We start from the raw sequence: 27,302 nt of genomic DNA on the forward strand, positions 1-27,302 counted from the left end.
ACCTACCGTCATGGAGTCTATCACTTAACCTCTTCAAGCCTGACTTGTTCATCTTTAGGATGGATTGCTAATAGTCTTCTTTACTAGGTTGTTGAGCCAAGGATTTGGTGCATTTGCCCCATTAACTATTACCTGTTGAAATTATCATCCATGTGCTTGTACTAAAATTTTGCCAGAGAGGCAACAACTTACGGCAAAACTAAACTCAAAAGCCAAGTCTCCCGACCATTGCTCTTTCTGAGCTAATCATCAGTTTACAGAGAAGTAGTCCTCATTCTAATTTTGTAATTTTAAAGACCTATTGTTTTCCCTGTCATCTTTGGCAGACCACACAAATGGGTTCTGGTCTGTGAGCATCCCTAAACATGGAGTTTAAAAGTGTACGGAGCGGGGCCACCTGTCTGAGCAACCCCAAGACAGGCTGTGTCCTACTCACTTGTGTGTTCCAGTTGCCCATTTCTGCCTCCAGCAAACAGGTCCACACATCTGCCCTATTGGGGTGGAGGGCTTGATTTTAATAGTATTTTCTTCCATTTGTAGAGTGCTTCCCCCATTCAGGCCCTCTCTTCCAGGCACTTCATGTTATTGTCATTTACTCCTAAAATTCTGAATCCCCTAACAGTATCCTTATTTTAAAGAGGAGAAGAAAGACTTAAAAGATGAGGCTTAGAGATTTAAGTCTTGCAAAGTTGTGAAGATGCAATCTGTGTCCCACCTGCATTCCTCACTGTTGGGGCCTTTCTGTTTAACTCTTTCATGGCCTACATCTCGGGGCATATTCTGCTTAACTAAGGTCTTGCTATACTGGGTGTTAAAATGTTTTAAATTTAAATTTAATACCCCTATTTGTGAAGGTACCATTTTGTAATAGGAAAATTGTTACCTCTTTTCAGCACTTGCTATGTTACCAATAGAAGACAACTTTTAACATGATAATGTGTGCTGCTACCATATTAGTTCTTTTAAATATACTCTGGAAACTCTGATAACTTTAATTTCTGTATAAACCAGATATCTAATTGTAAAACTTTGCATAGGTTCTCATTTGTTTTGTTTTGCCTGTTTTTTTTTGTTGTTGTTGTTTTTTGTTTTCAACTAAAGAAATCAGGCTTCTTGTTTCTGATTATTGTAATTAAAAACGTGGTATGTATCAGGGCAGGTGGGTGGCTCAGTGAAAGTGTCTGATTTGGGCTCAGGTCATGATCTCATTGGTCATGAGTTCAAGCCCTGCATTGGGTTCTGTGCTGACAGTATGGAACCTGCTTGGGATTCCCTGCCTCCCTCCCTCCCCCTCTCTCCCCACCTCCCACCCCCTCCCCCTCTCTTCCCCCATCTCTTGTGCATTCATGCTCTGTCTCAAAATACTTTATTAAAATGCAGTATGGGGGCGTCTGGGTGGCGCAGTCGGTTAAGCGTCTGACTTCAGCCAGGTCACGATCTCGCGGTCCGTGAGTTCGAGCCCCGCGTCGGGCTCTGGGCTGATGGCTCAGAGCCTGGAGCCTGTTTCCGATTCTGTGTCTCCCTCTCTCTCTGCCCCTCCCCCGTTCATGCTCTGTCTCTCTCTGTCCCAAAAATAAACGTTGAAAAAAAAATTAAAAAAAAAGATAAAATGCAGTATGTATAAAATCATTCTGGCTAACTTTAATGAGCCTCACTGGATAGGATTATTCAAAGTTGTATTGTCAATCCAGGGCCTTTCCACTAGAGGGCAGTAAAAACAAAGTTGTCCTGAATCTTTTCTAACTTAATTTCCAATAGATAGGGATATTGAGTTTATTAAAAGTGACTCAACTTCTTTTTTTTATCCTAGGCAAAGTTGGATATTGCATTTGGAACACACCACACGTAAGCAAATTTTTTTTTAAATGGGGAGGGTATGATTTTAGTAGAGCAAAGGATGCTTTTCTAAAAGTGCCCTTAAAGGAACTTAGGGCTGACAGTTTTGCCAGGGGGGAAAAAAGCTATCAATAAGAAAGAGACTGGAACTGTTCACTGTCTCAAGACAAAGTCCTTGGATTCTGGCTCTCAACATGAAAGTCTGAATCCATGATGCAGTCTCTGCTTTCTTTCTGTTTAGGGCATTTCTTACAGCCAGCTGGGGGGTGGGGAATAGATTATGGTTGTGTGGTCCGTGGTTATGGATGACTGTACGTGTCAGTCATGTTCCTGTGGATTCCACAACTTAAAAAAGGTCTGGTGATTGCTTAAGATGCTGAGTTGCATTCAATAGAATATTGTTAGGTCAGCTGTGATGTAAAGAAAAACTATTCTACAAAGTTGACAGGAGAAGCTGATGCCATCTCTGCTCAAGCGCTATCAGAAACTCGTTTTGGAATAATTTTGAGACTTTATAAACTAGACAAGAAAAACTTGTTACTTCCTACCTGACATAATGTGTCTAATGATCAGTTTAACTCTTGCAGAGACTTTTTACATATTCTATAAATAAGAAAAAGATATGGTTGTCCCTGTTTGTATAAATCACATTTTGCTAGAAAGCGTTTTCAAAAGAACAGGACAGAGCCGCCTCTTCTAGACCAGCAGTGGAAATGGGTTGGTGTTGCAGATGTATTCCTTCAGGTATCAGTCTCTAGGGCGGCAAGCAATCTCCTAAGAGGAATTAGCCCTCAGTCTTGGTATGACCATTGTTTTCTTGATGTTATGGTGACTTGAAATAAGGACGTCTGTTCACCATTCTTTGGCAAAATACAGTTTGAAGCATACAATCTATCTTAAAATGGAACCATAGCAGGAAGAATGGAGCCTTTTTTTTTTTTTTTAATTTTTTTTTTCAACGTTTTTTATTTATTTTTGGGACAGAGAGAGACAGAGCATGAACGGGGGAGGGGCAGAGAGAGAGGGAGACACAGAATCGGAAACAGGCTCCAGGCTCTGAGCCATCAGCCCAGAGCCTGACGCGGGGCTGGAACTCACGGACCGCAAGATCGTGACCTGGCTGAAGTCGGACGCTTAACCGACTGCGCCACCCAGGCGCCCCAAATGGAGCCATTTTTTAAGAGGATACATATCGGCCCTACATTATCTGCTCTTAGATGCCCTTGGATAAATGTTATTTACCAACTATCCCTAATCAGTAGCCTCTAACAGGACAGGGTTTGAGGATTATTGTGAACTTAAGCATTTAGCTCAGGTATAAATTTACTCCTATAGCATCCTGTGAGCTCAGTGCTAATTTCAGCAAAAAATAGACAATAGCCTCGAATAGACTGAATAGGCATCTTAGGCTCCCCGCCCTGCATCATGAGAGACCCGAGTGGTGGATGGCAGGTGTCACCCTGTCATGGGTAGACAATTCTACCAGTAATGGCTTGCGCCAAATGGATCCTAGTCCATTGCCCTTAGCTGGAACCCTAGCATTAAATACGGATTCTAAAATAGTGTTACTCACTCGGGCCCTGGACGTGATTTACTAGATCTTTAGTGCCAGCTTTCTGCCCTGGCCACATGTTCTCTGCCAGCAGTTGGCATTTCATGGGCATCATCACACTGCACCTGCACACTCAGGAGGCGGGGAGCCTGCGAATTCCATCTTCCTTTCTTTTCTTTCCTTTTTTTTTTTTTTTTGTAAGTTTGAGAGAGTGAGCAGGGGAGAGGCAGAGGAGAATCCCAGGCAGGCTCCAAGCTGGCAGCTTAACTGATGAAGCCACCCAGGTGTCCCAAACCCATTTTAAGTTTTAATTCTCATTTGTTCACTGCTAAAATTGACCTCATTTTTTTCTTTGGTCTTTTCCTTCCTCATCCCTCCCCCCCACCCCGCTACACACATACACATTTAGCAGGTTACACTCCACAGAGTTGCTCACTTGGAGTTGTAAATGCCTAGAGAAGTAATGACAGCAGAGCCCTTCCCAGACACATGGTCTGTGTAGTTTATATTAAGATGCCAGTATCTCTAGGAGATTAAAGTTGTCTTTTTTTTTTTTTTTTTTTTTTAACTCGGGTCTTAGTGACTTTCAGTGGCTCATTTAAAAAATTCTAAAGAGGGATGCCAGGGTTGCCCAGTCAGCGAAGCATGTGACGCTTGATCTTGGCTAAGGCTGTGATCTCACCGTTCATGAGTTAAGCCCTGCATCAGGCTCTGCCCTCCTGGTGTAGAGTCTGCTCCGGATTCTGTGTCTCCTCCTTTCTGCCCCTTATCTGCTTGTGTGTTCACTTTGTCTTTCAAAATGAATAAACTTTAAGAAAAAGTTTTTCAGGCATTCATTAAATACCTGTCATACTGAAATATGGTTCTCGTGTCTTGGGACTTAATAGTTCTCGCAGCTCGTAGTGTTTTGGTGAGAGAGGGGAAAACCTAGGATTTAGAAACAGAGGAAACCTTCCGGCTTGTGTGGTGCTGGGGTATAAAGTGCCTCCCCAACTTGACAGTGTGTGGTTACCACAGTAAACAGGAAATCGTCTTTGAGATGACATTCACTTCAGCAAGCATGCATTGACCATGTACTGTGCACAAGGCATCTGGAGAGGACCACAATGTAGCCCCTGTCGTAGTCCTGTTAGGTACAGTAAACATGCTTGCTCCAGGTTTCTGTAGGATGCCACGCAGTCCCAGGGCCTGCCACCCAGTGCTTTAGAATTCGGGAGCTTTTCAAAGTCCCCCAGAGCTGGGAGGAAAAATGCCTCTGGCCCTGAGAATCCATAGCAGGGAAGGAGGGCAGCCAAAGCAGCTGGCCAGTGAATGTCTCCACCTAACTGGGAGCCAGTGGCAGATTGTGGGGTGGGCAGGGCACCTCTCTCTGCTGGCAGCTGTAGCCAGGCCTCCCGGCACACGTGACTTCCTGCTTCATCTTGCCTAGACCACACTGTCCCAGCCAGCCGTCCGTTCACACACCGGTTGTGTGAAGGATCTGTGGCCCGTTCTTCCCTGTTGAAGCCACGCCCAGTGAGGTGATCCAGGCACAGGGGATCCAGACAGGCTCTTTGGACTCATTGGGGAACCTTGATCATTCCCGTTACCTTCTAGCCATAGACTGTGCAGTTGCAAGCGAAGACTGCGAGAGCCTCCAGGACGGGTGTGAGGACTGTGCTGTGGAGCCTCTGGAAGTCCTGGCACACGGGCTCTGCATAGCTCTGTCATCTCGCCCCTTTACAGGAACGGTTTCAGATTGGGGAATTGTCCCTTTTGCTTCCCCCACAACTTACCAGATAGTATGTAGGTCAGCATTTCTCCAAGGGTGCTCTCATTTCTTCTACCTTATCCATTTTCGTGATTTTATTAGTTTATGCCATTTTGTCTGAGGAGGATCTGGGTCCCCTCAGATTAGTTCAGGATTCTGTTGGGTGGGATTCGCTGACAGCAGTACATGATTTTCCTGATAATTGATGCCTTGATTAATGGAAATATTTGTGAAACTTCCATCTTGAATTCATAACTGGTCGTCGTCTTAATTACAGTCAGCTGCTAACTTGGCAACTGTGTATGTAAATCTGCCCAGATTTCGGGGAGCACGTTTCATAAATGGAGGAAAGATTGGTTCAGCAGCTGTCAGTTCTCCAGCTTTGCGTTAACTTACTGTTTGCTGGCTTGGGTTAAATTCTCATTTTGCCCAGAGCTATGTATCTCCTCTTTTCTTTGCCATACCTTCTTATGCTGGCCCTATCCTGTCCAAGTATTCACGTTATTTGGAGAGAACCAGTGGTCCATTTTGCCCCCCATGCCTGAACTGACATCAGTAGGTATTGAGTAGCATTTTGGCCCCAATGCATAGAAGGTGGAGCTACTGCCTTGAGGAGTCTCTAGTTATATTGAGAGAACTTAGTTTCCTGAAATGATTAGGAAACCATTGGGAAGCCAGGAACCCTCCTGAAGTAGTAGTAGATGACATAATAAAGCAACGAAGGAGTCGTGGAAATACACTTGTGGGAGAGTTGGTTTCAAGAATGCATGTTAGTTACATTTTCTTCTCGCAGCAACACCACAGCAAGGAAGGGGTTGATCCTTCACTTTGTAATTGAAAAACTGAGGTACACTGAATGACTTCTTAGGATCATACAGTCTCCAACTGATGAATGGAGCTAAAGTCTCCCAGCTTCAAATAGAAAGCGGTTTGTTTCCTGTTCCTTCTCTTGCTGGAATTAAGAGAACTCTGATGACTGGAGGCCTGGGGAAGGAAGGCCTACGGCAAAGGGAGGACTCACCTGGGTCTGACTTGAGTAAATGAAGAACAGGAAAGCCTTATTTCAGGCTAGGCACATTGGTGAAGAAGTGTAGCATCTGTGGAGTGTGAGAAAATGTCAGTCCTAGGACAGTGAAGCATTTAAAGTCCATCCCACATTAGAAAAGACCATGTACATTTCAGTCTATTACACATGTCCATACTCCTGTGCTGAAACAAGAGTTACTTAATTATCTACGCTGTATTTTAGAATTTCTAACTTGATTACCATTTCTTAAAAAATGCTAGCCATGATGTAGTGGGAGATGGTGACCATACTTTGAAAACCACCGGACAAGAAGATTCCCATTGTCCCAGATAGTAGCATATAATGCTGAATAGATAAAGGGCCAGACTGGAGGGGAAGGGCTCAAAGTCTCAGGATTGGCCATGTGGGTGGGACATAGCAAAGGTTTACTTGTCAATACTCAGAGCATTTTGGAAGGTGGTTTTCTACCCACCACTTAAGTAGACTTGGATTTTAATGTGTAGAAGAAATGAAGATTATAAGTATTAGAAGCTTGAGGATCAGAAGAGTTTAAAAATTCCTTTAGCCATGATATTTGCACTGAAAAATAGTACATGTTTTGAAAGTAGCGTTAATGCCTTTGTTCTCTTCTGTTTTTAAAGGAAAATGATGTTACTGCTGTACGAAGAAGGCCTCCGGGTTGTCATACATACCTCTAACCTCATCCATGCTGACTGGCATCAGAAGACTCAGGGGTTTGTGGACTTCTGTTTACTTCACGGCAGTGGCTGTGGGTGGCATTCACTTTATTCTGCTATTGTGTTTAACAAAAAAAAAAAAAACAAAAAAACACCCACACATGTGGCATAAAAAAGAGACCTACACAGAAATAGTATTTTACTACCTCTCCTCAGCTCCACTCTCTTGAGGTAACGGGTGTTAACAGTTTAGTACATACACATCCATGACTAATATATATGTAAATGTACTTTTGAATGGGATTACACACTCAACAGCCAAGCACAGGGAGCAAGCCTGTGCAAAGGATCTGAGGCAGGAAAGACAGTATAAAATGGAAGGTCTGAACCCATTATTTTTCTGGTGAGACCTATCAGTAACTTCCTTGGTCTCCATTAACCCTTTTCCCCACTTGTACTCTGGCTTGTCATTTCCCAAATGGTATTGAAGGGAAGCTTCATGGTTAATCATATGCTGAAAACTTCTCCTCATCCCCAGTTTATTTTTCCATAAAAGAAAGCTAAATTGATATCTTTTTAGAGCCTTTAATAGGTTCATATAGTTGTGAATCTCCAAGAGGAAAAACTGACTTTTTTGTTGTTCTTTGGTTTTTGTGTTTTTGTTACCAACTCTGTCCTTGGTATACTCAGGCTAGATCTGGTCTTTTGAGTTCTTTTTAAAAGAGGAGCTTGGTTTTTTTTCTGTTACTTAGTAACTTGCCCAAATCAACTTCTAACTATTCTTCCTCTTGGTAAACTCTTGATTGTGGCTGGCTTTGATTTCCATTTGTTTACGTCATTTTGTACATCTCTGCTTTCTCTGGGGTTAGAAGAAAGTCCAAGATTCATCTGGCCTCTTCCAGGGTCTGCGTGTCCTTCACTCTCCTCCTCTGCCTTCTCGTCCTCCCTGTCACCGCCCAGGCTGGGCTAGAGCTCTTAGCTCTGGCAGAGCCCAAGTCACACTGTAGGTTGAACTGAAATACAGGACCTTCCAGCCTCCATCCTATGGGTTTGCTTCAACCCCAGTGCCATGTAGAACAATGGTACCCTCTCTCCCTTCACTGCCTTCAAGTTGGAAAGACAGGCTTTTCCCTGAGCCCGACATCCCTAGTTCTCTCTCTTCACTCTTTCCCCGCCACGGCAAGTGGCTTAGAGCCCCATCACCAGTGCCTGATAGTTCTCTTGTAAACGTGTTCTAATTTCTGAGTGTCCCACTTAATTGCATCTTGAGAAGCATATTTTAATTCCAACTGGTTCAGGGTGGAGGGCATCCCCATGGTCTGTAAAAGCCTCAGCCACTGGGTTTGAGGTCAACTATGCCTTTGCCACTCCTAGAGCTTCTGAGCTGCTGGGTTGGGTTTTTGAACCCATGAGTCATACGGAGTTTGTGAAGTTGGCCTGTGTGGCTCAAATAATCCTACCTGTGGCCTCCAGCTTATTTTGGAGTGAGAAGCTTGAGCCATGTTCTTTAGGTCTCTCCAGGATGGCTGCTCTGGGGAAATGGATTAAGGATAAGGATTTGGGTATTCGGATTTTTTTCCTTTAAAATTTTTTGGGGGCACCTGGGTGGCTCAGTAGGTTGAGCGTCTGACTCTGCTCAGGTTGTGATCTCACAGTTGGTAGGTTCGAGCCCCACATTGGGCTCTGTGCTAACAGCTCAGAGCCTGGAGCCTGCTTCAGATCCTGGGTCTCTCCAAAATATTGGATATATAGAGGATTCCCGCTCTAAAAATGAACATTAAAGACAATAAAATTTTCTCTAAAAAAATAGTTTTATTTTCATTTAACTTTTTAAATTGGCCAGGTAATAGTTTCTATTGTTTAAAAGTTAAAGTACCAAGAGTATGAAATCTTTCAACTTCCCTCTGCCCACCACCTCTGAGTAGGGTAATGTTACCTTATGTTTAGTCTAGGTTCTGGTCTCTCAAACTTGCATTTTTGTGTTGTGGGTTGTAATTTTTGTAAGATATTTAAAAGCAGTCCTTTTGTGTAACCTTCGTGATGGTTCTAGTAACACTCTGCTGATCCTTTTCTGCTATACAGGTGTTCCAACCACCCTTTCAGCTGCTGCTTGGTCTGCCTGTTAATTTCTCACATTTAAAATTATTTGGCCATAATGATTTCACATCTTACTTGGTAAAGTGCTAAAAACACTTTGCATCTCAGTATCCTGGGTTAGTAAGTTGTCATCTGTCAAGTTCCTCATCCACCCAGACACCAGAGAGTGAACCTCTAATCTGGGAGGAGCCCACCAGGTTGTGGGCTCTGAATTGCTATTTGTGACAGAGAGACTTCTTCATCCAGCCCAGTGGGCTCATTTTACACAGAGAGGCAGGTGCTCCCGGAAGGCCTTGGCCTGACCCCAGATGACCCAGATCTGGCCCCAGAACCTGGGCTACAGTCCTTGTCACACGTGTTACCCCTTGTACAAGGGGTCTTCTTGAGGTGGGAAGGGAAGGTATGACCTGCTACCCTGCCAGAAACACATGCAGAGTTCAGAAGACATGCAGCCAGGGTCCTTGCGGTTCTGGATGCTTCCTGCCCTGGGGCCTTCGTCTCGCCGGTCTCCTTTGAGGGCTGCCGGTGAAAGAAATCGGGTAGTTTCTCTTTGGGCTTAATGGGATAATGGATTAAATATGGCTCAGTGGGATAGCTGCTGGAGGGGAAAAGCAGGGACAGCAAATAGATCTTCAGTACTTGGGTAAGCCTGACGTTGGTCATAACCTCCGGTGTGAAGCACACGTGTCCTGTGAGGCAGGACGGCTGACGTGGTTTTGCAGTTGAAACTGAGCACAAGAGGTTTGAAGCCATACTTGTCTGTGATCTGTCCTGGAGCACTTCACAGAAGGGTGGGGTTTAGATACGCTTTTCCCACTTGTGGGTGTAATATAAGTTTGGGAGAAGGGCATTGTTTTCCTTTTGAAGAGAATTGATGAAAGATGTGTTTAATATTTTGCTCACTAGATAATTTGAAAGTCTGAGGTCAGTGTAAACGTAGTATCATTAAATGTGGCGTCACTCCTTCCAGACACCAGGAGAGTACAGGATATGAAAATATCTCCAACTGCTGTAGCATATACATCATGAAAAGGAGTTTCCTTACTAAAATCGGATTTGTATACACATTTTTCTTCATGTAGATGACTTTTCCGTTTGGCTGAAGAGCTGCATTGGTGTAGCTTGCTGGGTCACCACAGGTGGTGTGGATTTACTATAGCAACTAGAAGAGCTATCACCTGTGTTGTCACCAGGCCTTAGCAGTACAGAGGTGGGGCTGGGGGCAAAGAATAACGGTGTGGTGCGAGAGGAAGCATAGAGCATTCAGTTGTGAGATGTGGGCAGAGGCCAAATATTCTGGGTTCCTAAGTTCATAGTGAGGTGTTAAATTGAGAAGCATTCTGAATACTATGGAAGCCACTGGAGTGGGTGTGAGGGGATCTGTGCTTCCTGTTTCCTCAGGATCCATCTACTTACCGTGTGGACACAGCCGATGAGATTTGCCTCTTCCTTAGGGTGAATGTGCAGTCAGCACGCGATACCATTGTGTTCAGTTGCATTCCTGTTGTTTTTTTCTGTTCCAGAATATGGTTGAGCCCCTTATACCCACGAGTTGTCCACGGAACCCACAGACCTGGAGACTCGACAACACATTTTAAAGCCGATCTTATCAGCTACTTAATGGCTTATAATGCTCCTTCTCTCAAGGAGTGGATAGATGTTATCCACGAGCATGATCTCTCTGAAACCAAGTACGTATCGTTTAGCAATTTGGGGTTCTTAAAGTAGGTGAATACCTTGAGAGCCACATGGTGTCTGTACTGCAAGGGTCTTGGAAAGAGGTAGAATGGTATTTGGCTGTCCTTTAATAATATGAGAGCAGATTGTCTCTGTGTCTGTGTCTCCTAGATCTGAGGCACTGAAGTGGATGCCAGTAAATCTTCGTGCTCACCATCAGCCTCCCTCTGGAGTATCTGAAAGTCACTTATTTCTTTGCCTGGTACCTTAAACCTTGTGAATGTTCCACCATGATTTGATGTTCTTGAAGATCCATTTGAGTATCAGTTACTATTCTGAGGAGGCATCTGAAGAAAATAGGTGGTCTCTCAGAACATTTCGTGATTACATTAGTTTTACGTGTATTTTGTGATTTGGGGGTCTACAAATCCCATCACTGTGCTCTATTAACTTGCATTTTATATCCTTTTAGTGTTTATCTTATTGGATCAACCCCAGGACGCTTTCAAGGAAGTCAGAAAGATAATTGGGGACATTTTAGGCTTAGGAAGGTAACAGAATTTTTACTATTTTAACTTGTTCTTTTAACTTACATTTTTCCTTTATAATTACATTTTGATGGCAGCTTCATAATAGCACAATTCTGAGTGAACTTGATCAGTTGATTGTAGTTCTCGGTGATTACTTGCTCCTCAATGTCTTGCTGCCTCTTTTAGAAGTGTAGACTGCTGTAAATGGCAAAAGCATAAGGACTTTGTTAGTTTTTATTTCATAAAGAGACCTCTCGTTTATTCAGCTGTTGTAGTTTTGGATTGTTGTCAGCATGTAAAGGATTTTTAACATGACAAATTCAACCAAGAACAGAAAAATACTATTGAGTAAAGGCTACAGCTGTGCTAGCGTGTATTTTGTTTACTAACCAGTCCCTGTAAGAGTTAACGACAAAAGTGGCATTTGCTGCTGCTATGAAAATGAACAAAGAAAAGTCTTCACCAAATTAAAACCACAAGCAAGTTAAACATTAAGGTTTTCTTCATCTCTGTTTAGGAGATGTAGTACTGACATTAATGAACCTGAAGTGGCTTTCTTAAAAGCTTCACCTTTTTCCGTGAACTGTTTGTCATGTGAGAATTAGCCTTGGTTAATGACACTTTAATTTGCTTTTTTGAAATGAGACCACAGCTGCAAGCAGGTGAGGTCTTGAAGCCTAGAGAAGGCATTAGAGCCTACTAAGTCCATAGCTTTGAGGTAGATCCCCATACCTGGGCTCAAATCCTCACCTATGAACAAGTCCTGTGACCTGACTCTCGTCTATAAAATGGGTATAATAACAATACCTCACACAGAATTTTGCAAGGGTAAGACGAAATAGAGAACGCAAGGCCTGCATTGAACGTTCACTGTGCTGGTTAGTGGTTACCAGTTTGTGGACTGATGGTTGCGACAGGCTAGATTCTTGTACACATTGTCGAGGATCACAGTCTTCCTGGAAGATAAAGAGCATCTTAGAGTTTTCAGACCATTTCTCACACACAAGCTCATGTTGCATCACAGCTGCCTTCCAGGGAAGACAGGAATGATCAGACTTCAGTTCCACTGACCTGTAAGTGGACGTGCAGGGCCACGTCCAGGGCTATGTAGCCAATGAGGGGCTGAGCACCAGAACAGAAAGTGGGTCCTGGAGCTTACCGTTCGGGCCTGTTGCTTACACCATGCTGCCTTAGGGTAGAAATTGAGACCTAGGCTTTTGGGCAAGTGTGTTTATAAATATTAATGTCTAAGCTGTGTTAAAATACTACATATTAAACTAAGCCATCAGAATACGGGCTTCATTTTTCTTCAGCCTCTAGGTAATAACTCTGTATGTGTTTAAGTAGTTAAAATTTCCAAATGTTTTTGAACTGTTTCTGTAGCTTTGCAGATCACACACCTGCAGTGCTTAAGGTGGTCTGTATATATGTAAACATATTTTTTTTTTACAGCATCACCATGTGGAGCCCAAGTGTTAAATCTCTTTCAATTGATAGGAGTCAAAATACCCAATAGCTTTTATTTTTTAAGTATTAAACAGTTATTTCAAAGCAAGATCCCATTTCATATGGCAGGCTAGTGATTTATCTGACATTTCTACATTTTTCTTTAAAAAAAATGGTTTTACTTTAATAAAATCATGGAGTTTTGGAAGAATGCTTCTATCCACCTACTCCATTAAAATATTTTTAGTACTGAAAGAGTATTTTCCAAAGAAGAAAAAGTGTGAGGATGAACTTGATCTCTAATATTTTCAGCATTTTTCTATTGATTGCGTTCCAAGGACAGAAAGCTGTGTTCTGAGTTGTTAAACCTTTTCTGTTGACAGCTTCTGAAAGAGCATGCCTCATCTATACCTAAAGGAGAGTCTTGGCCAATAGTAGGTCAGTTTTCAAGCATTGGCTCTATGGGAGCTGATGAATCAAAATGGTTGTGTTCGGAGTTTAAAGAAAGCTTGGTGACTCAGGGGAAGGAGAGCAGGACCCCAGGGAAAAGTGCTGCTCCCCTCCATCTGGTGAGTGCTTTTCCCGCAGGGGTGTGTGTGTGTGTGTGTGTGTGTGTGTTTGCTAGTCCAGGAGAAGAACGAGAATCCGTCCTCCTCATGCAGGTTTTCTTCCATGAGTCTGGGGTGGAAATGGCAGCACGTTAGCACCAGCACTGGTGATCAGGTGGCCCTGGCGTCATCTGGTGCTGGGAGTGTGCTGCTTCAGCCACAGATGAACCTGTGATTTTTCATTCCTTCAGGTTTTCAAGCAAAAGAAAATATAGTTGCTAAAGCATTGCCAACAGAATGAGTATTAGAGACTTTTGAATACACAATTTTGCACTAAACTCTGCGTGAACTTGGTATTTTTGAGGGAAGAGTACTCAAACCGAAGTGGTTTTTTTCTGTCAAATATATATACTTCCTGTAGTTGACTGGAAGTTCAATTTTTTCATAAGATGAAACTTTTTAAAATTTAAAGTACTTTTTCAAATTTTGTAAAAGAAATATTTCTAATGGAGACTTTCATTTTCTTAGAAACATTCCTTTTAAGAAAGTTTCTCTGACGTACATTATGAGTTTGTTTTGTCTTTCCTTTGTTTTTAGATCTACCCTTCTGTGGAAAATGTGCGGACCAGCTTAGAAGGCTATCCCGGTAATTAATGGAAACCGTCTGAGTTGAAATTTTTGTGTTTATTTCATAAATGCCCTGGTAAACTTTTTCACACGGGTAATAAAAATGCCATTCTTCTGGAGAAAAGTACTGATAAGAAATTTAGAGAATATTTTCTCCGAACTGGCTAAGGATCATAGAAATGCGTACTACTAAGCACTGCCATGTTCCAAAGATGGTACCATGCAGTTGGGCCATTTGGGTAGGTTAACAGTAACTCTCGGAGTACTTTCTGTTCTCGTTTCTACAATAAGGTGGTCACTTCTGCCAGCAGTGGGGGGCTTGTCCTGACAAATAAAACCACCTTTCCCTGCTGCATCCTGCCTTTCCAGAGAAATTCTAACATGCCTTTCTCTGATCTCTCTTTCCATATCTTCCCTTCTTGTGTCTGTGGCTCTGTGTGGTTCTTCCAGTTTTGAATCCCAGATACGGATATATTTAAGGTCCCAAACTTCTGCTTAATCTTGGGATGCACCTTTCGTGTCACATAGTTGATATCTGTACTTTCTAAAGCACTTCATCTGTAAGTGTCTGGATGATTTTGTAGGCAACTTTCAACCTTGTTTGCGACTTCTCTTGCATAGTGCTGGACAGCGAGCTTTTATGTGGAATCCGAAGCCCTTCAGATAGCACATTCAGGAGGTGATAACGAAAAACCCAAGCAGTGTTTGCCTCTGGAAAAAGGAAACCTGATTGGCATTTGCTTGTGGCTGGAAGCAGAATGCTCAGAATTAGACTAATTTAGTCCATTTATTGCTTGTAATACTAGATACAACTCTGCCAGAAGAGGCTTGGTAAGGTTTGGAGTGTATCAGCTTTGCGTAATGGCCAAACCAAAATTATTATAACAGGACTCAAGGACATGGTGATGTGTCGGTTTGTCTTGTCCTTTGTCAGCTTCTAATACGTTGGATCCATTCAAAATGTACTTCTTAATGGGGGAAAACATGGTATTTCCAATAAAGCTATTTCATAACTGGTCCTGAATAGGTTTTTAGTTTTGTGCAGTAGAGGAATCGACATGCCTTATTTGATGAGTCAAGAAATTTAAAGCTTTCTTTGGAGATAGATTACTTATGGGGAAGTTCTTTTTTTTTTTTTTCCAACGTTTTTATTTATTTTTGGGACAGAGAGAGACAGAGCATGAATGGGGGAGGGGCAGAGAGAGAGGGAGACACAGAATCGGAAACAGGCTCCAGGCTCTGAGCCATCAGCCCAGAACCTGACGCAGGGCTCGAACTCACGGACCGTGAGATCGTGACCTGGCTGAAGTCGGACGCTTAACCGACTGCGCCACCCAGGCGCCCCACTTATGGGGAAGTTCTAATATGTGTTTGCAAAGTCACTGGTGGATCTACAATGGTACTTTCTGCCTTTAAAACATGAACAAAAATAGTCTACTAATTGTGTTTCCATTTGGAACTGTATTTTTTTTTTTTTTTTTTAAGTTTATTTTGAGAGAGTGTGTACAATCAGGGGAGGGGCAGAGAGAGAGAGAGGGAGAGAGAGACCATCCCAAACAGTCTCCATGCTGTCAGCATGGAGCCCAACATGCAGGGCTCAAACTCACGAACCGTGAGATCATGACCTGAGCTGAAACCAAGAGTTGGAAACTTAACCGATGGGCCACCCAGGTGCCACTGGAACTGTATCTTTATTTCCTATGCAAGAATAGGGCTTTTAGAATTCCTTTTTAAAAACTTCACTGTTGACTGAACATGTTAATTTTATTGATGATTCCATTACATTTGTGCGAATGTTAATACAAACTCTGCTTAGAAAGGGCAGAGGGTAAAAGGTGAAGGAAGCAGGAGGACCGCATTTTGTCCTAGTCTACCTCCCCAGGTGACCTGTTCTTGGGCCAAAACGGAGATGCTCCAGACCAGAGTGGGGGCAAGGATTTCTCACCTTCGTGAGGACTGCAGGATAGGCCAGGATTTTTTATATAGTTTTTGTAACACTTCAAATCTGTGCTGTTAGAGATGTTAAATTACCACCCCTGAGTGATTAAATAATACCTTTCTCTTTTCAGGTCATAAACATTTATATGTATCCCTAAGAAAGGAAACCCCACTGAGGGAGCATACCTAATACAAGTATAGACCTTTTTGGGGTTCCTGGGTGGCTCAGTCGGTTAAGCATCCGCCTTAGGCTCAGGTCATGATCTCGCGGTTCGTTGGTTCGAGTCCTGTGTCAGGCTCTGTGCTGACAGCTCATAGCCTGGAGTCCGCTTTGGATTCTGTGTCTCCCTTTCTCCCTGCCCACTCCCCCCACTCCCCCCCAGCATACTCATGCCCTGTCTGTCAATAAATATTAAAAAAAAAAAAAAAAAAAGACAAGTATAGACCTTTTTTTTCCACGTACTGTTCCATGAGATGAAATAGGAAGTGGTTTGTTTTTTGTTTTGGGTTTTTTTTTTTTTCCAGTATTTACTATAGATTCTTAATGAAGGATCCTCAAGTTGTTTTCTGTAAATCTTACTTTGTTTTCTTTTAAAAGCTGGTGGCTCTCTTCCCTATAGCATCCAGACAGCTGAAAAGCAGAATTGGCTCCACTCCTATTTTCAGTAAGTAATTGGTTTAGAATGCTGCTATTGTTTCTTTAGGAATAAGAACGTTATTTATCGTCAGTCTGATGTTTTAAAAAAGAACCTTACATAATGTAGCTATGTTTTTTTTTTCATCTACATATGTTAGTGATAGAAATAATTTAAACAAGATTTTGAACACTATTTGGAATAGGTTTTTAATACCAAAGAGTAAAATTTATCCCTGTGAAGTTTCTATTTAAATACTGGAACTCAAAAAAAAAAAAAAAAAAAAGATAATGTTGGGTAGTTTAGAATTTATGTAAGCAGCATTTTTTTTTTTCTAATGTTTATTTTTTTTTGAGAGAGAGTGAGTGTGAGCAGGGGAGGGACAGATAGGGAGAGAGACACAGAATCTAAAGCAGGCTCCAGGCTTCGAGCTGTCAAGCACAGAGCCCTGTGTGGAGCTTGAACTCACAAATTTCAGGATCATGACCTGAGCCAAAGTCGGATGCTTAACTGACTGAGCCACCCAGGTGCCCCGTAAGCACCTTTTTAAAAAAAGTTAGTTTGAGTATAACTGTCAATGGTACATGAGTTACGGGCGTAAAACCTAGTGATTTGGCAGCATTGTAGCTCGTATTTCCAGAATGTAATTCTTCTGTTGGCACATGCACGTACTGTGACTGCAGCTTGCATAGGGTGAAACCCACACTGCTTTCTCCAGGATGTAGGATAGTATTTGGTTTGCTCAGTGGTTGAATGGCCAGGTGAAGGGAAGGTCTTTTGTCCCTCTCTTGTTCCAGGGTTGCACTTGATCTGCGTGTTCTTGGCCCATCCAGGACACTTGTTCTGTGTGTTCTTGGCCCAGTTTCTTGCTTGCTTCAACGGGTGTTAATTACACCATACCACACAGTTGGAAGCAAAGGCAGATTGCATCTCGGTAGCTCACAGTCTAACTTGGTGTCCCCTTGTGGGTCTCTTGGGAGGTTATTCCCTACAGAGGACATTCCCTTATGTTGAGCTCTTTTCACTATTCATTCAGGTGAATTTAATGATCCAGAGAACAGTCTACCTGATCCCAATTCTGGCCTCAGTCTCTTCTCATGAGGAACCATCCTCTTTAAATTTGTAAGCAGAGATGGTCACCTCACGACGTAGGTCCTTTCTCCCCCACAGAACCTCAGTCCTGCAGTATTGCACACCTAGAAACCAAACTCAGTTACATGATCGTCATCCTTGGACTCCAGTGTTTCTGAATTATCCTCCGGCTTTTCAACATTGCTCTAATATTCATCTTGTTGGCTTTTTTCCCATTTTGTACTTTATTTCAAAAAGCTTGTACTGAGCCTGTACTTAGTAATACACTGTGGGAGCATGATTCCTGCTTTGGAAGAGCTCCCAGTCCACCTAAGAGACAAGACATGCAGATGGGCAGTTGAAGTCACAACTGAAGTAAATACGTGTGTGAATATATGAGTCTTAGTGGCAGAAAAAAGATTGGAAGGCTATCTACCAAGAGGTCACAGTGCTTTTTTCTGTTCTCTAAACAGTTTAATAAAACACCACAGGTTCTAGCACAGAACTGTGTACTCACTTTTTAGATTACGGGATTTTGCTTTTCATGAAGTGTCCTAAAAGGATTATGATGGGTTTATATTTTCTTATTAGTAATATATTTTTCCTGTCACTAGCAAATGGTCGGCTGAGACATCTGGCCGCAGCAATGCTATGCCACATATTAAAACTTATATGAGACTATCTCCAGACTTCAGTCAAATTGCCTGGTTCCTTGTCACAAGGTAAGTAGGCCTTATATTCTTGATGGGAAGAATTTTTTAAATGTGTTTGTAACTCCTGCTGTGAATACCGAATAGGTTTCCATTAGGTTTCCAAAAGGTGGTGTTGTAAATGGTTAGTTTTCAAAGTGTGTGTATGTCTTCTGAGCCTTATTAAGAGGCCTGTGACTTCCCCTTCACAAAGCCTGTCATCATTGCCTGATTTTAGGAGTCTTGAAGTTTTTAAGGTTTGCTTACTCCTGTTTTTTAATACTTTAATAGTAGGAATTAGGCAAGTTAACAATTGAGGTAAATCCAGAACAAAAATGATGCGGTAAAACTAGTATTCCTTAGTTACTTTCTCTCAGAAAATTGATACTTGACCAATCCAGTCTCTTCCAGTGCGTGTTTTTTTAAATTTTTTACAACGTCTTTATTAAGATATAATTTTCTTTAAGATTCACTTATTTAAATTCTGAGTTAGTATATTCCTAGAATTGTGCAATCATCACCATAATCTAATTTCATAGTTTTCATTACCCTCTATAAGAAACTCGTTATTAAGCTTTTTTTATGTTCATTTTTATAGCAAGGTAGATTGTTGTGCTCTCAGAAAAAGAGAACTGGACTAGAACTTTAGTTCCTGACTCCTAGTCTGACCAAAGGCCATTAGGCATCTCTTAATGATTCAGTGACCCAATGATGTCAATGCGAATAATTAAGTATGACTAAGTAGAATAATTTCTTTAATGAACAGACTTTGAAACAAAGGTTTAAGAATACTCAAGAAGAAACTTTGAAACAAAAGAGCCAGTTAGAAGCAGAACCAAGTTCCCTTCCTACTTTCTGGAAATTAGTGGCCTTCCTGGCTCAGGATCAGGAACAGTGACCTGAACTGTGTTTAGTGGTATACATTAGATGCAAGAGTGGGCTTCTGGACAGTTTGTGAGACACCATAGTGTAATGAAAATATGGCTCCTAAAAATTTAAGATGCTTTTCTGTGTCCATTTCCTATTATATAACATGGGCAAAGTAATGGGTGCCTCCTGGGGCGGTTAAGTGAAATGAGATATGCTAGAGGCTCAGTGCATATGACCTAATAGGCCCCAGGACACGACAGCTGTGGTTATGCTTGTCCAAGCTTCACCATCGAGACTGAAGATGGCCAAGGGGAATTAGTATGCATTTCTTTGCTGTGGGTCTTTAAAGAGGAACTTTTTTTTCTTTAATTTTTTTAATGTTTGTTTTTTTTTTTGAGAGAGAGGCAGAGTGTGAGTGGGGGAGGGACAGAGAGGGAGGCACAGAATCCAAAGCAGGCTGTAGGCTCTGAGCTGTCAGCACAGAGCCGAACTGTGGGGCTCGAACTCACGAACCCGGAGATCATGACCTGAGCCGAAGTCAGACGCTTACTTAACCAACTGAGCCACCTAGGTTCCCCGAAAGAGAAACTGTACCTTCTGAAGAAGTAGGCTTCTTGATGGGGCGCCTGGGTGACTTCAGTTAAGCATCTGACTCTTGATCTCACCTCGGGTCATGATCTCGCAGTCCCTGAGTTCGAGCCCCGCATCGGGCTCTGTGCTAACAGTGCGGAGTCTGCTTGAGATTCTGTCTCTCCTCTCTGCCCCTCCCTTCCTTGTGTGCACTCTCTCTCTCAAAATAAATAAACTGAAAAACTTTTTTTTAAAAGAAGTAGGTTTCTTGGTTGTGCTCTTCCTGGGTAGAGAGGCCAGTGCCTGAGATGGATAGTGCCAGGGAGAACAGAGATCTGAAATGTGTGTGTCCTCTAGGTAAGTGAGTATGAGATTTTTATTAATCCCTCCCACACTTGTATTTTACATAACACCCTAAAAGGTAAACTGTTCAAATATTCCTCAGTTAAGAGAAGTTATCAATATGCTACCTAGCCTTCTACAAAGCTAACCAATAAGGAAATAAATTTGGATATATTATGGACCCTTGAACATGATTCAGAGAAATTAGATATTGAGAGAGCTCACATTTTAATGTCAGCTCACCTGTTCAGTAATTATCTTTTAAGCTAAGTTATTAAGTTTCAAGTAGTAAAAAGTAAACCATGTTATTAAGTTGTAATATGAAAAGCCTGGCTTTTCCTATCCTGATGCTGTGTGTGACTGTCACTTCCTGGTGATAAGTTGGGGAGACCAGATGAAATCTCTACCTGCTTCCAATTCTAACATGGCTACCACTGGAAATATTCCTGACTCGTGAGCCATCGTTCATCCCAAGGGCTACTTTATCATACAGCTCTTGTTACTTTGTTTTGTGCAGAATACCTTAAATGACGGAACAGTTTTCTCAGTGTGGTCTGACAATTCTCTGATTAGTGATCCCGTCCATTATAATACTTATTTGTACTAGTCAAGGTTCTTTCTGAAGTCATACCACTTTGAATGTCGAATTGAATTTGAAGGCTATACTTTGAACTTTGGTTAAAATCTTACCTGATTTTCCTCCATGTAGGAAAAGATGCATAAACAAACACAAACATTATTTGGTAAAATTAGTCTTATCTAGCTGGCAGCATCATGTTATCCTGCTGGGAAACCTGTTGCCTGGAGAACTCTCTGAAAAGCACACAGTGACCAGAAGTGTTTTTGTTCCTTCCTCCATTGGTCAAATGTTGCCTCCAAGATGTAAATGGATAGGACTCCTTTGTGTAAGAGTCCTCAGTGTGGGTCTTTGACGTTAGAGATGGAAATCCTGGTGCTGGGGATCCATGGATAAAGAAGAGGAGATGATGTTTGAAGTGCTGGCCTTCACGTGAAAATGGGAAGGTTGAGTCCAGAGAAAGCAGGGACAGTTCCCTCATACATTTCTGTGTTAGTCCTGGTTCTCCAAAGAAACAGAGCTAGCAAGTGAGATAAACACACGGATTTACTTTTAAGGAATTGACCTGTGATTGATCATGGGAGCTTGAAAATACAAAACCCGGAGGGTAGGCCTGCGTCCTGGTGTAGCTGTTGGAATCTCGAGTGTCTACTTCATTGGAAAATTGAGTTTACCGTCTATTTGGGGATTTTGTTTTCCTCAGGGTGGAGTTAAAAGATGGTTGTGCTTCACTAAAGTTGGGTATTTATTGATCCTGTGTTCAGGGTATGAAGGGGGGTTGAGAGTAACACTGAGGAACCCTTTTCTGAAGGCAAAGTTTTTGTAGTTGAGTTTAATGATGGTGTTCATTCAGCTCCAGGAGTAGAACAAGACATGACCCATGCCATGCGGGGGCTGCAGAAAGAGATAGAACACTGATTGTATGCTAGTTGTTTACCTGTGTAATGATCTGGTGGAAGCACCCTTAGAAGTGTATTATTGTGGGGAGGGGGGATGCCTAGGTGGCTCAGTCGGTTCAGCATCTGACTTTGGTTCAGGTCATGATCTCACGGTTCGTGAGTTCGAGCCCCACATCGGGCCCTGTGCTGACAGCTCAGATCTTGGAGCCTTCTTCAGATTCTGTTTCCCTCTTTCTCTGCCACCCCCCCCCCACCTCTGCCGTGTGTGCGCATGCACACATACGTGCTCTCTCTCCTCTCAAAAATGTTTTAAAAAATGTATTATCCAGTTGGGGTGGGGTCAGGGTGGGTCAGAGACCAGCTGAAGGTAAGGCAGTGATATTTCAAGTAGGCCTGGAAGTACGCCTCAGAAAACCAGATGGATTGGAAGGGAAATCTGAGCAGAGGAAGGGGTGCGAAGGCCATGGAGCTGGAAAAGTGCATGGGCTTTTCAGGACAAATCTGAGGGAGTCTGCAATTAGGCGAAAGAAGATACTCCCATACCTCCAGAATGGATTTTCTCAAGCTATGGCACCATATGTTCTTAGCCATAAGTCCAAAAAGCATCAACTGTAAATTTATTGAATATTAGTTTGTATTATGTGAATGTGTGCTTTCATGTTGACTAGATATTACTAAACTCTAACTTAGAAGTTAATTTGTTAAGAATTTGAAATTTGTCATGGATTTGTGGCTTATACTTTTGTTCCAGAATAGCGAGGCTAAAAACTGTCTACTTACCAAAATGTATAAGGAAGAATTGCAACAACTATTTGATTTTCATATACCAGACACTGTTCTAAGCACTTTTCGTATTCATTTAATTTTCACAACTGCTCCATGAGGATATGGAAAAAGAGCGGTTAGGTAGGCTGCCCATCCATGGTCACACAGTAGTTACCTTGTGGCAGCAAGATCTGAACCCAAGAAATTGGACTCCTCAGCTGGCACTCCTCACCCCAACCTTCGGATGCCTCTCCTCATTAACAGTGGAAGTGTACCTGTTTTCTGTGAAGACCAGTTAAGTCAAAAACTGCATCACACTCTGTGGTATTTAAAAAAAGAAGAAAGGGAGGGGGTCACTTGGGTGGCTCAGTCAGTTAAGCGTCCGACTTCAGCTCAGGTCATGATCTCGCAATTCGTGGGTTCAAGCCCCACGTCAGGCTCTGCTGACAGCTCAGAGCCTGGAGCCTGCTTCGGAGTCTGTGTCTCCCTCTCTCTCTGCCCCTCCCCTGCTTGCTCGCTTGCTCTTTCAAAAATAAATAAAAAACATCAAATAAATAAATAAAATACCACCTGGCATTCCAGTATTAAAGGATGTCTGAGAGATACCTGAAAATAAAATACTTGGAGCCCACTCTCAGCCCTTCTACAATAACAAGGGTGTAGATCCACAATACAAGTGACCTGTATCAGGAACTCGCTTCAATTTTTGTTTCTTGGTTTGCCACCTTATCCCCAAGTCAGAACATCCCAAACCGAGCTCTTCTTTTCAAGAAGAATATGTCTTCCCCTCCTGGCCCTGGTGGCACCTGCCCATTCCTTTATCCTCCAGTTTACAGCCCAGCCATCCTCTTGCTGTTTCTGCCTTTGCACGTTCCGCAATGTTCACTGGGGTCCTTGCTCCTGTGGATGCTGAGCCCTCAGGACAAAAACAGTAAGACTGAAGCAGTCCTTTAAGATGCTTTTCTCAGATGACAGACACAGAAATAGTTAAAATAGGAAGAGATCGATTCTGTGCTTGAGGTGGGCATGTGGATGCTTTGTATAGGACTGTCAAAGCCCATTCATCCTTAAAATGGTCTCACTTTATTGTTCTGGTCCCTGAAACTACCAACTCAGATACTCACCACCTGGACTTGTGAGGTGATTGCCTCTTTGCCGTCCCATCACGCAAATGGTCTGCTTCCCAGGCCACCTTTCCTTTCCTGGTTGTCAGTGACCCAGCATCTTTCAGAAAGATGAATTTTCGTCCTTGGCACTCAGACCCTAACCATACCATTTTCACCTTGTCCTGCCTTTCCCAACCTCAACTGTCAGAAGCAACCAACCTGGCTGCCTGTGCCCCTGTAATCAACCTTCCATCAGCTCCCTCGCACTGCCTCTGTTCTTTTTCTCTGCTTTTCTGGTTGCTACCCCTCTCCTAAGAATTATGCTCAGTGGGGTGAGCCTTGGTGGCTTAGTGGGTTAAGTGTCAGACTCTTGATTTCGGCTCTGGTCATGATTTCAGGGATATGAGTTCAAGCCCAGGTCGGGTTCTGTGCTGACAGTTGTGGAGCCTGCTTGGGATTCTCTCTCCTCTCTGCCCCTCCTCTGCTTTCTCTGTCTCAAAAATAAATATTTAAAAATGTGCTCACGGGGCACCTGGGTGTTGTCAGTTAGGTGGCTGACTTTGGTTCAAAGGTCATGATCTCACGGTTCGTGGTTCGAGCCCGGCATTGGGCTTTGTCCTGATAGCTCAAAGCCTAGAGCCTGCTTCAGATTCCGAGTCTCCCTCTCGTTCTGCTCCTCCCCTGCTCGCACTCTGACCCACCCCACCCCCCCTCAACTATAAACAAACACTAAAAAATGTGCTCAGGCCTGATGTCCTTCTCTTGGGGGGACTCTGCCAGCCTCCTGCTGCCTTCCCCAGAGCCTTAGCGCATTTATGCAGGTACTGCCATTGGAGCTTGTAGCAACTACATCATTGTCTTGTCTCCTTGTAGAGAAGAGTGACCATGAGCTTTAATGTTGCCAAATAGTACTGTGTGATCATGCCTACTATTGAACAGGTCTTTTTCCTGGAACAAGTTTCTTAACCTCATTGAGCCTCAGATCTCTTATTTGCACAACAGCTGTACGGATGAAGGGACATACTCCGTGACATGACCCACAGACCAAAGAAAGTTAGTCTCTACAGTTAGAAGTTAAATGTGATACACTGACAAAGTATAATGAAAGACTAGAAGTGGAAGTAAAGTACAAGCTCCGGAGTTACTAGTGACAGTGTAGTGTGACCACTGTGTATTGCCTTCTCAGCCATTAGGATGAAAGCATCTTTACCAAACAGCTCCTTGTACGCACATCCTCTGTTTCTCCTTTGAGACACTGTGTTCCAGGCAGGGTGGTCTCTGTGTCCCCGCATCATGTTTGCTCCACTGCAATGTCTCTGCTAATGATGCATTTGCCTCACACATGCTGCCCTCCTGTCTCCAAGAATCCTAATTGTTTCCTGAAAGACCCAGATTAAAATATATAGCCAGCAACTACTATCTGGCACTGCTTGTAACAGTAGTGTCCCTGCTTCGAAGTGCCTTCGAAATAACCTCCCTCCCCGTAGTTCGTGTGCCAGTGTTGTGAACTGGTTACTGGAACAGGAAGATCAAGTAATCGGCTCGTGCGGATCTGGGACCAAGTCATCATCTTGAGTAGCCCATAATATTCAATATGCATTTCTTGAATGCCAGTGGTGTGCCAGGCAGAGACGACACAAGGGTGGTATAGCATGACTTCCATTTCTTCAAGAAATCGGGGTTCTGGGTATCAAGAATTAAAGGGACGCAGTTGTTGGCCCTCAAAGACACTAGTAAAGCCATATAGAGCTCAAGACCCTATATTTTCACTAACTGCTTGAAAGCATGAAGGATGTGCCCAGGGAAACCAGCTTCATGCTGCTGCCCTGTGTCAGGCACTGTATATACCATGTGGAACAAGAGACAGGCAACCTATCCTAACAGCTTTCATTTTGCCAGAGTGAGGTAGGAGAGAGAGACAGACTGTATACACAGGAGTTAGCATGAAATCTCACACGAGGATTAGAAACAAAATGGGGTGATGTTGGAGCCTGTCTGGAGGGGTCAAGGTCTCCTGCAGGAAGTGATGTTTGTGCTGAGTTGATTGATAAAAGGTGAGAGTGGGCCCTCAATTGTAGAGTATGTGGGATGTTGGAGTGGTCCAGCGTGGCTATGCACAGGCCATGCCAGATCCGGGAGGGCCTTGACGGCCAGAGTAAGAATCTTCTCCAAAGTGCCGTGGAAACACTTTAACAGTAGATCTGCTGTGTGTCTTGTAAATGTAGCCCAAGCTGCTGAAAGGAGAGTGGATTATTAGAAATAAGAATAGAGGTGAATGGGCCAGCTGGGAAGCATGGAGAGATTATGGTTGCTTAAATGGCAGAGGTGAGTGTTCCTGGGGAACAGCAGGCAGATGTGGACTGTGTTGTGTGTGTGGGTACTATCTATATAGAAAATACCCCACAATCTCCTTCGAAGAAAGGCAGTCAGGATGGTGGGAGAAACATGGGTTTGGAATTAAAAAGACCCATGTCCAAATTTCGGTTCAACCCCTTAACATTTGTGAATTAGTAAACCTTGCCAAGCGCCAGTTTCCTCCTCAACCAAAGTAGGTTATGACCTTTAACTGTAAGTTTTGTTCAGAGGCTTGGAGCAGGTTACATAGAACAGCTATCATCAGAGAATGGTAGATGTTGAACAAATGATACTTACCTTCCTTGCTTACGTTTAATTTTGAACATTACAAGTAACGATATTTGTAATATTTCATTGGAAGCACATGAACCCACTGTAACAAGTATGGGATAGTAATACTTTACAGTAGCAGTTCAACCTATGAAATCACGTAACTATGGGACCCTCAGAATCCGCCATCAGACACTCACACCAATCACACGGTGGTCCTGAGGCTTTTAGTCACCTGGAGAATCACTGATAAAATGTCGGGCACCGGTCAGGAGATGTTTAAAAAGCCTTTCTGCTCTGTGGGGTAAAGAAATGGTTGAGGGAGACACCTGACTTTTTTTTTTTTTTTTTTAATGATTATTTTGAGGAGCGAGAGAGAGAGCACAAGCAGGAGAGGGGCAGAGAGAGAGAGAGGAAGACACAGAATCCAAAGCAGGGCTCCAGGCTCCTAGCTGTCAGCACAGAGCTGGATGCGGAACTCGAACCCACGGACCGAGATATCATGACCTGAGCCGAAGTCAGATGCTTAACGAGTGAGCCACCCAGGTGACCGACATTTGATCTTCTTTGAGCAGTTGCCATGTGGGAGAAAGTTCTGGCGCTTTAGCTGCATTGTTTCAGTCGTCACAGGAGCCTGTGAGGTGGAAGTGTCCCCTTCCACGGGTGAGATACAGGACCATAGAGCTGAGGCCTCCCTCTATTACCCAGCAAGTCTCTGTCCACGGTGGGCAAAGTTGCCAACTCTAGGCACAGGGATAGAGGGATTCGCAAAATTGCTGTTTCTGCTCTCTGGGTATTTACAGTAGAACAAAAAAGGTTTTATCAAACAACTCGTGCATGTTATTTAAGTGCAGCTGTAACAGTTTTCTGAGTATTGTGAGTAAATAGACTTTCATCCAGCAAGGCCTTAACTGTCTTTCGTTTCTCGGTTCAACACGACTTGAGACTTCCCTTGTTTTCCTTAGTTAGCCCGGGGCTTTCCATAATGTCTTGAGCTTCCTGGCTGGCCAGTTTCCTTTCTCTTTCAGTGTGGTTGCCTATGTAATCATTGGCTTCCACTCCAGACTCGATTCAAGTCCATGTCTTGACTGACCTGTCCCCACACTTGGCATATGAGGGCCCTCAGTACGGATTTGTGAACAGGGAAGCTACTGAAGCCCAACGCTGAGGCTGCAACAGTGAAAGAGCTGCCTAGGCTTCGCCCATAGTTGAATATGGGAGAGGCTTCACATGTGATTCCTGTGCTTGGAGTATGGTGATAGGGAGATGAAAGCGGTCAATTCATCAGTAGGGAAGTCAGAAAATGGAACTGGTTTCAGTGGGAGGATGGCTCACTTGGAGTGCAAATTGACCTACAGTGGGAATGTCATGTGGAATGGTCTGTTGGACCTGTACTCAGAAGCTTGGTGTGCAGATAGGACATTTCGGCGTTTTCTTTAGAACTAATT

General features: G+C 43.1%; 1 protein-coding gene across 8 annotated transcripts in view; it reads left to right on the forward strand.

The window, feature by feature from the left end:
* Positions 1-27,302, forward strand: part of TDP1 (tyrosyl-DNA phosphodiesterase 1) — a 91,766-nt gene that overhangs the window by 14,747 nt on the left and 49,717 nt on the right. For all 8 annotated transcript variants that reach the window (XM_040477981.1, XM_040477978.1, XM_040477980.1 and 5 more), the window contains exons 6-13: positions 1,811-1,845; positions 6,807-6,899; positions 10,463-10,630; positions 11,089-11,167; positions 12,976-13,161; positions 13,738-13,786; positions 16,304-16,370; positions 18,026-18,133. In XM_040477981.1, the coding sequence (XP_040333915.1) occupies positions 1,811-1,845; positions 6,807-6,899; positions 10,463-10,630; positions 11,089-11,167; positions 12,976-13,161; positions 13,738-13,786; positions 16,304-16,370; positions 18,026-18,133 (785 nt within the window). The remainder of the gene's footprint in view (positions 1-1,810; positions 1,846-6,806; positions 6,900-10,462; positions 10,631-11,088; positions 11,168-12,975; positions 13,162-13,737; positions 13,787-16,303; positions 16,371-18,025; positions 18,134-27,302) is intronic.

Source organism: Herpailurus yagouaroundi, unplaced genomic scaffold (genome assembly GCF_014898765.1).
Source record: "Herpailurus yagouaroundi ecotype Mexico unplaced genomic scaffold, PumYag 141, whole genome shotgun sequence".
Taxonomy (NCBI): Eukaryota; Metazoa; Chordata; class Mammalia; order Carnivora; family Felidae; genus Herpailurus; species Herpailurus yagouaroundi.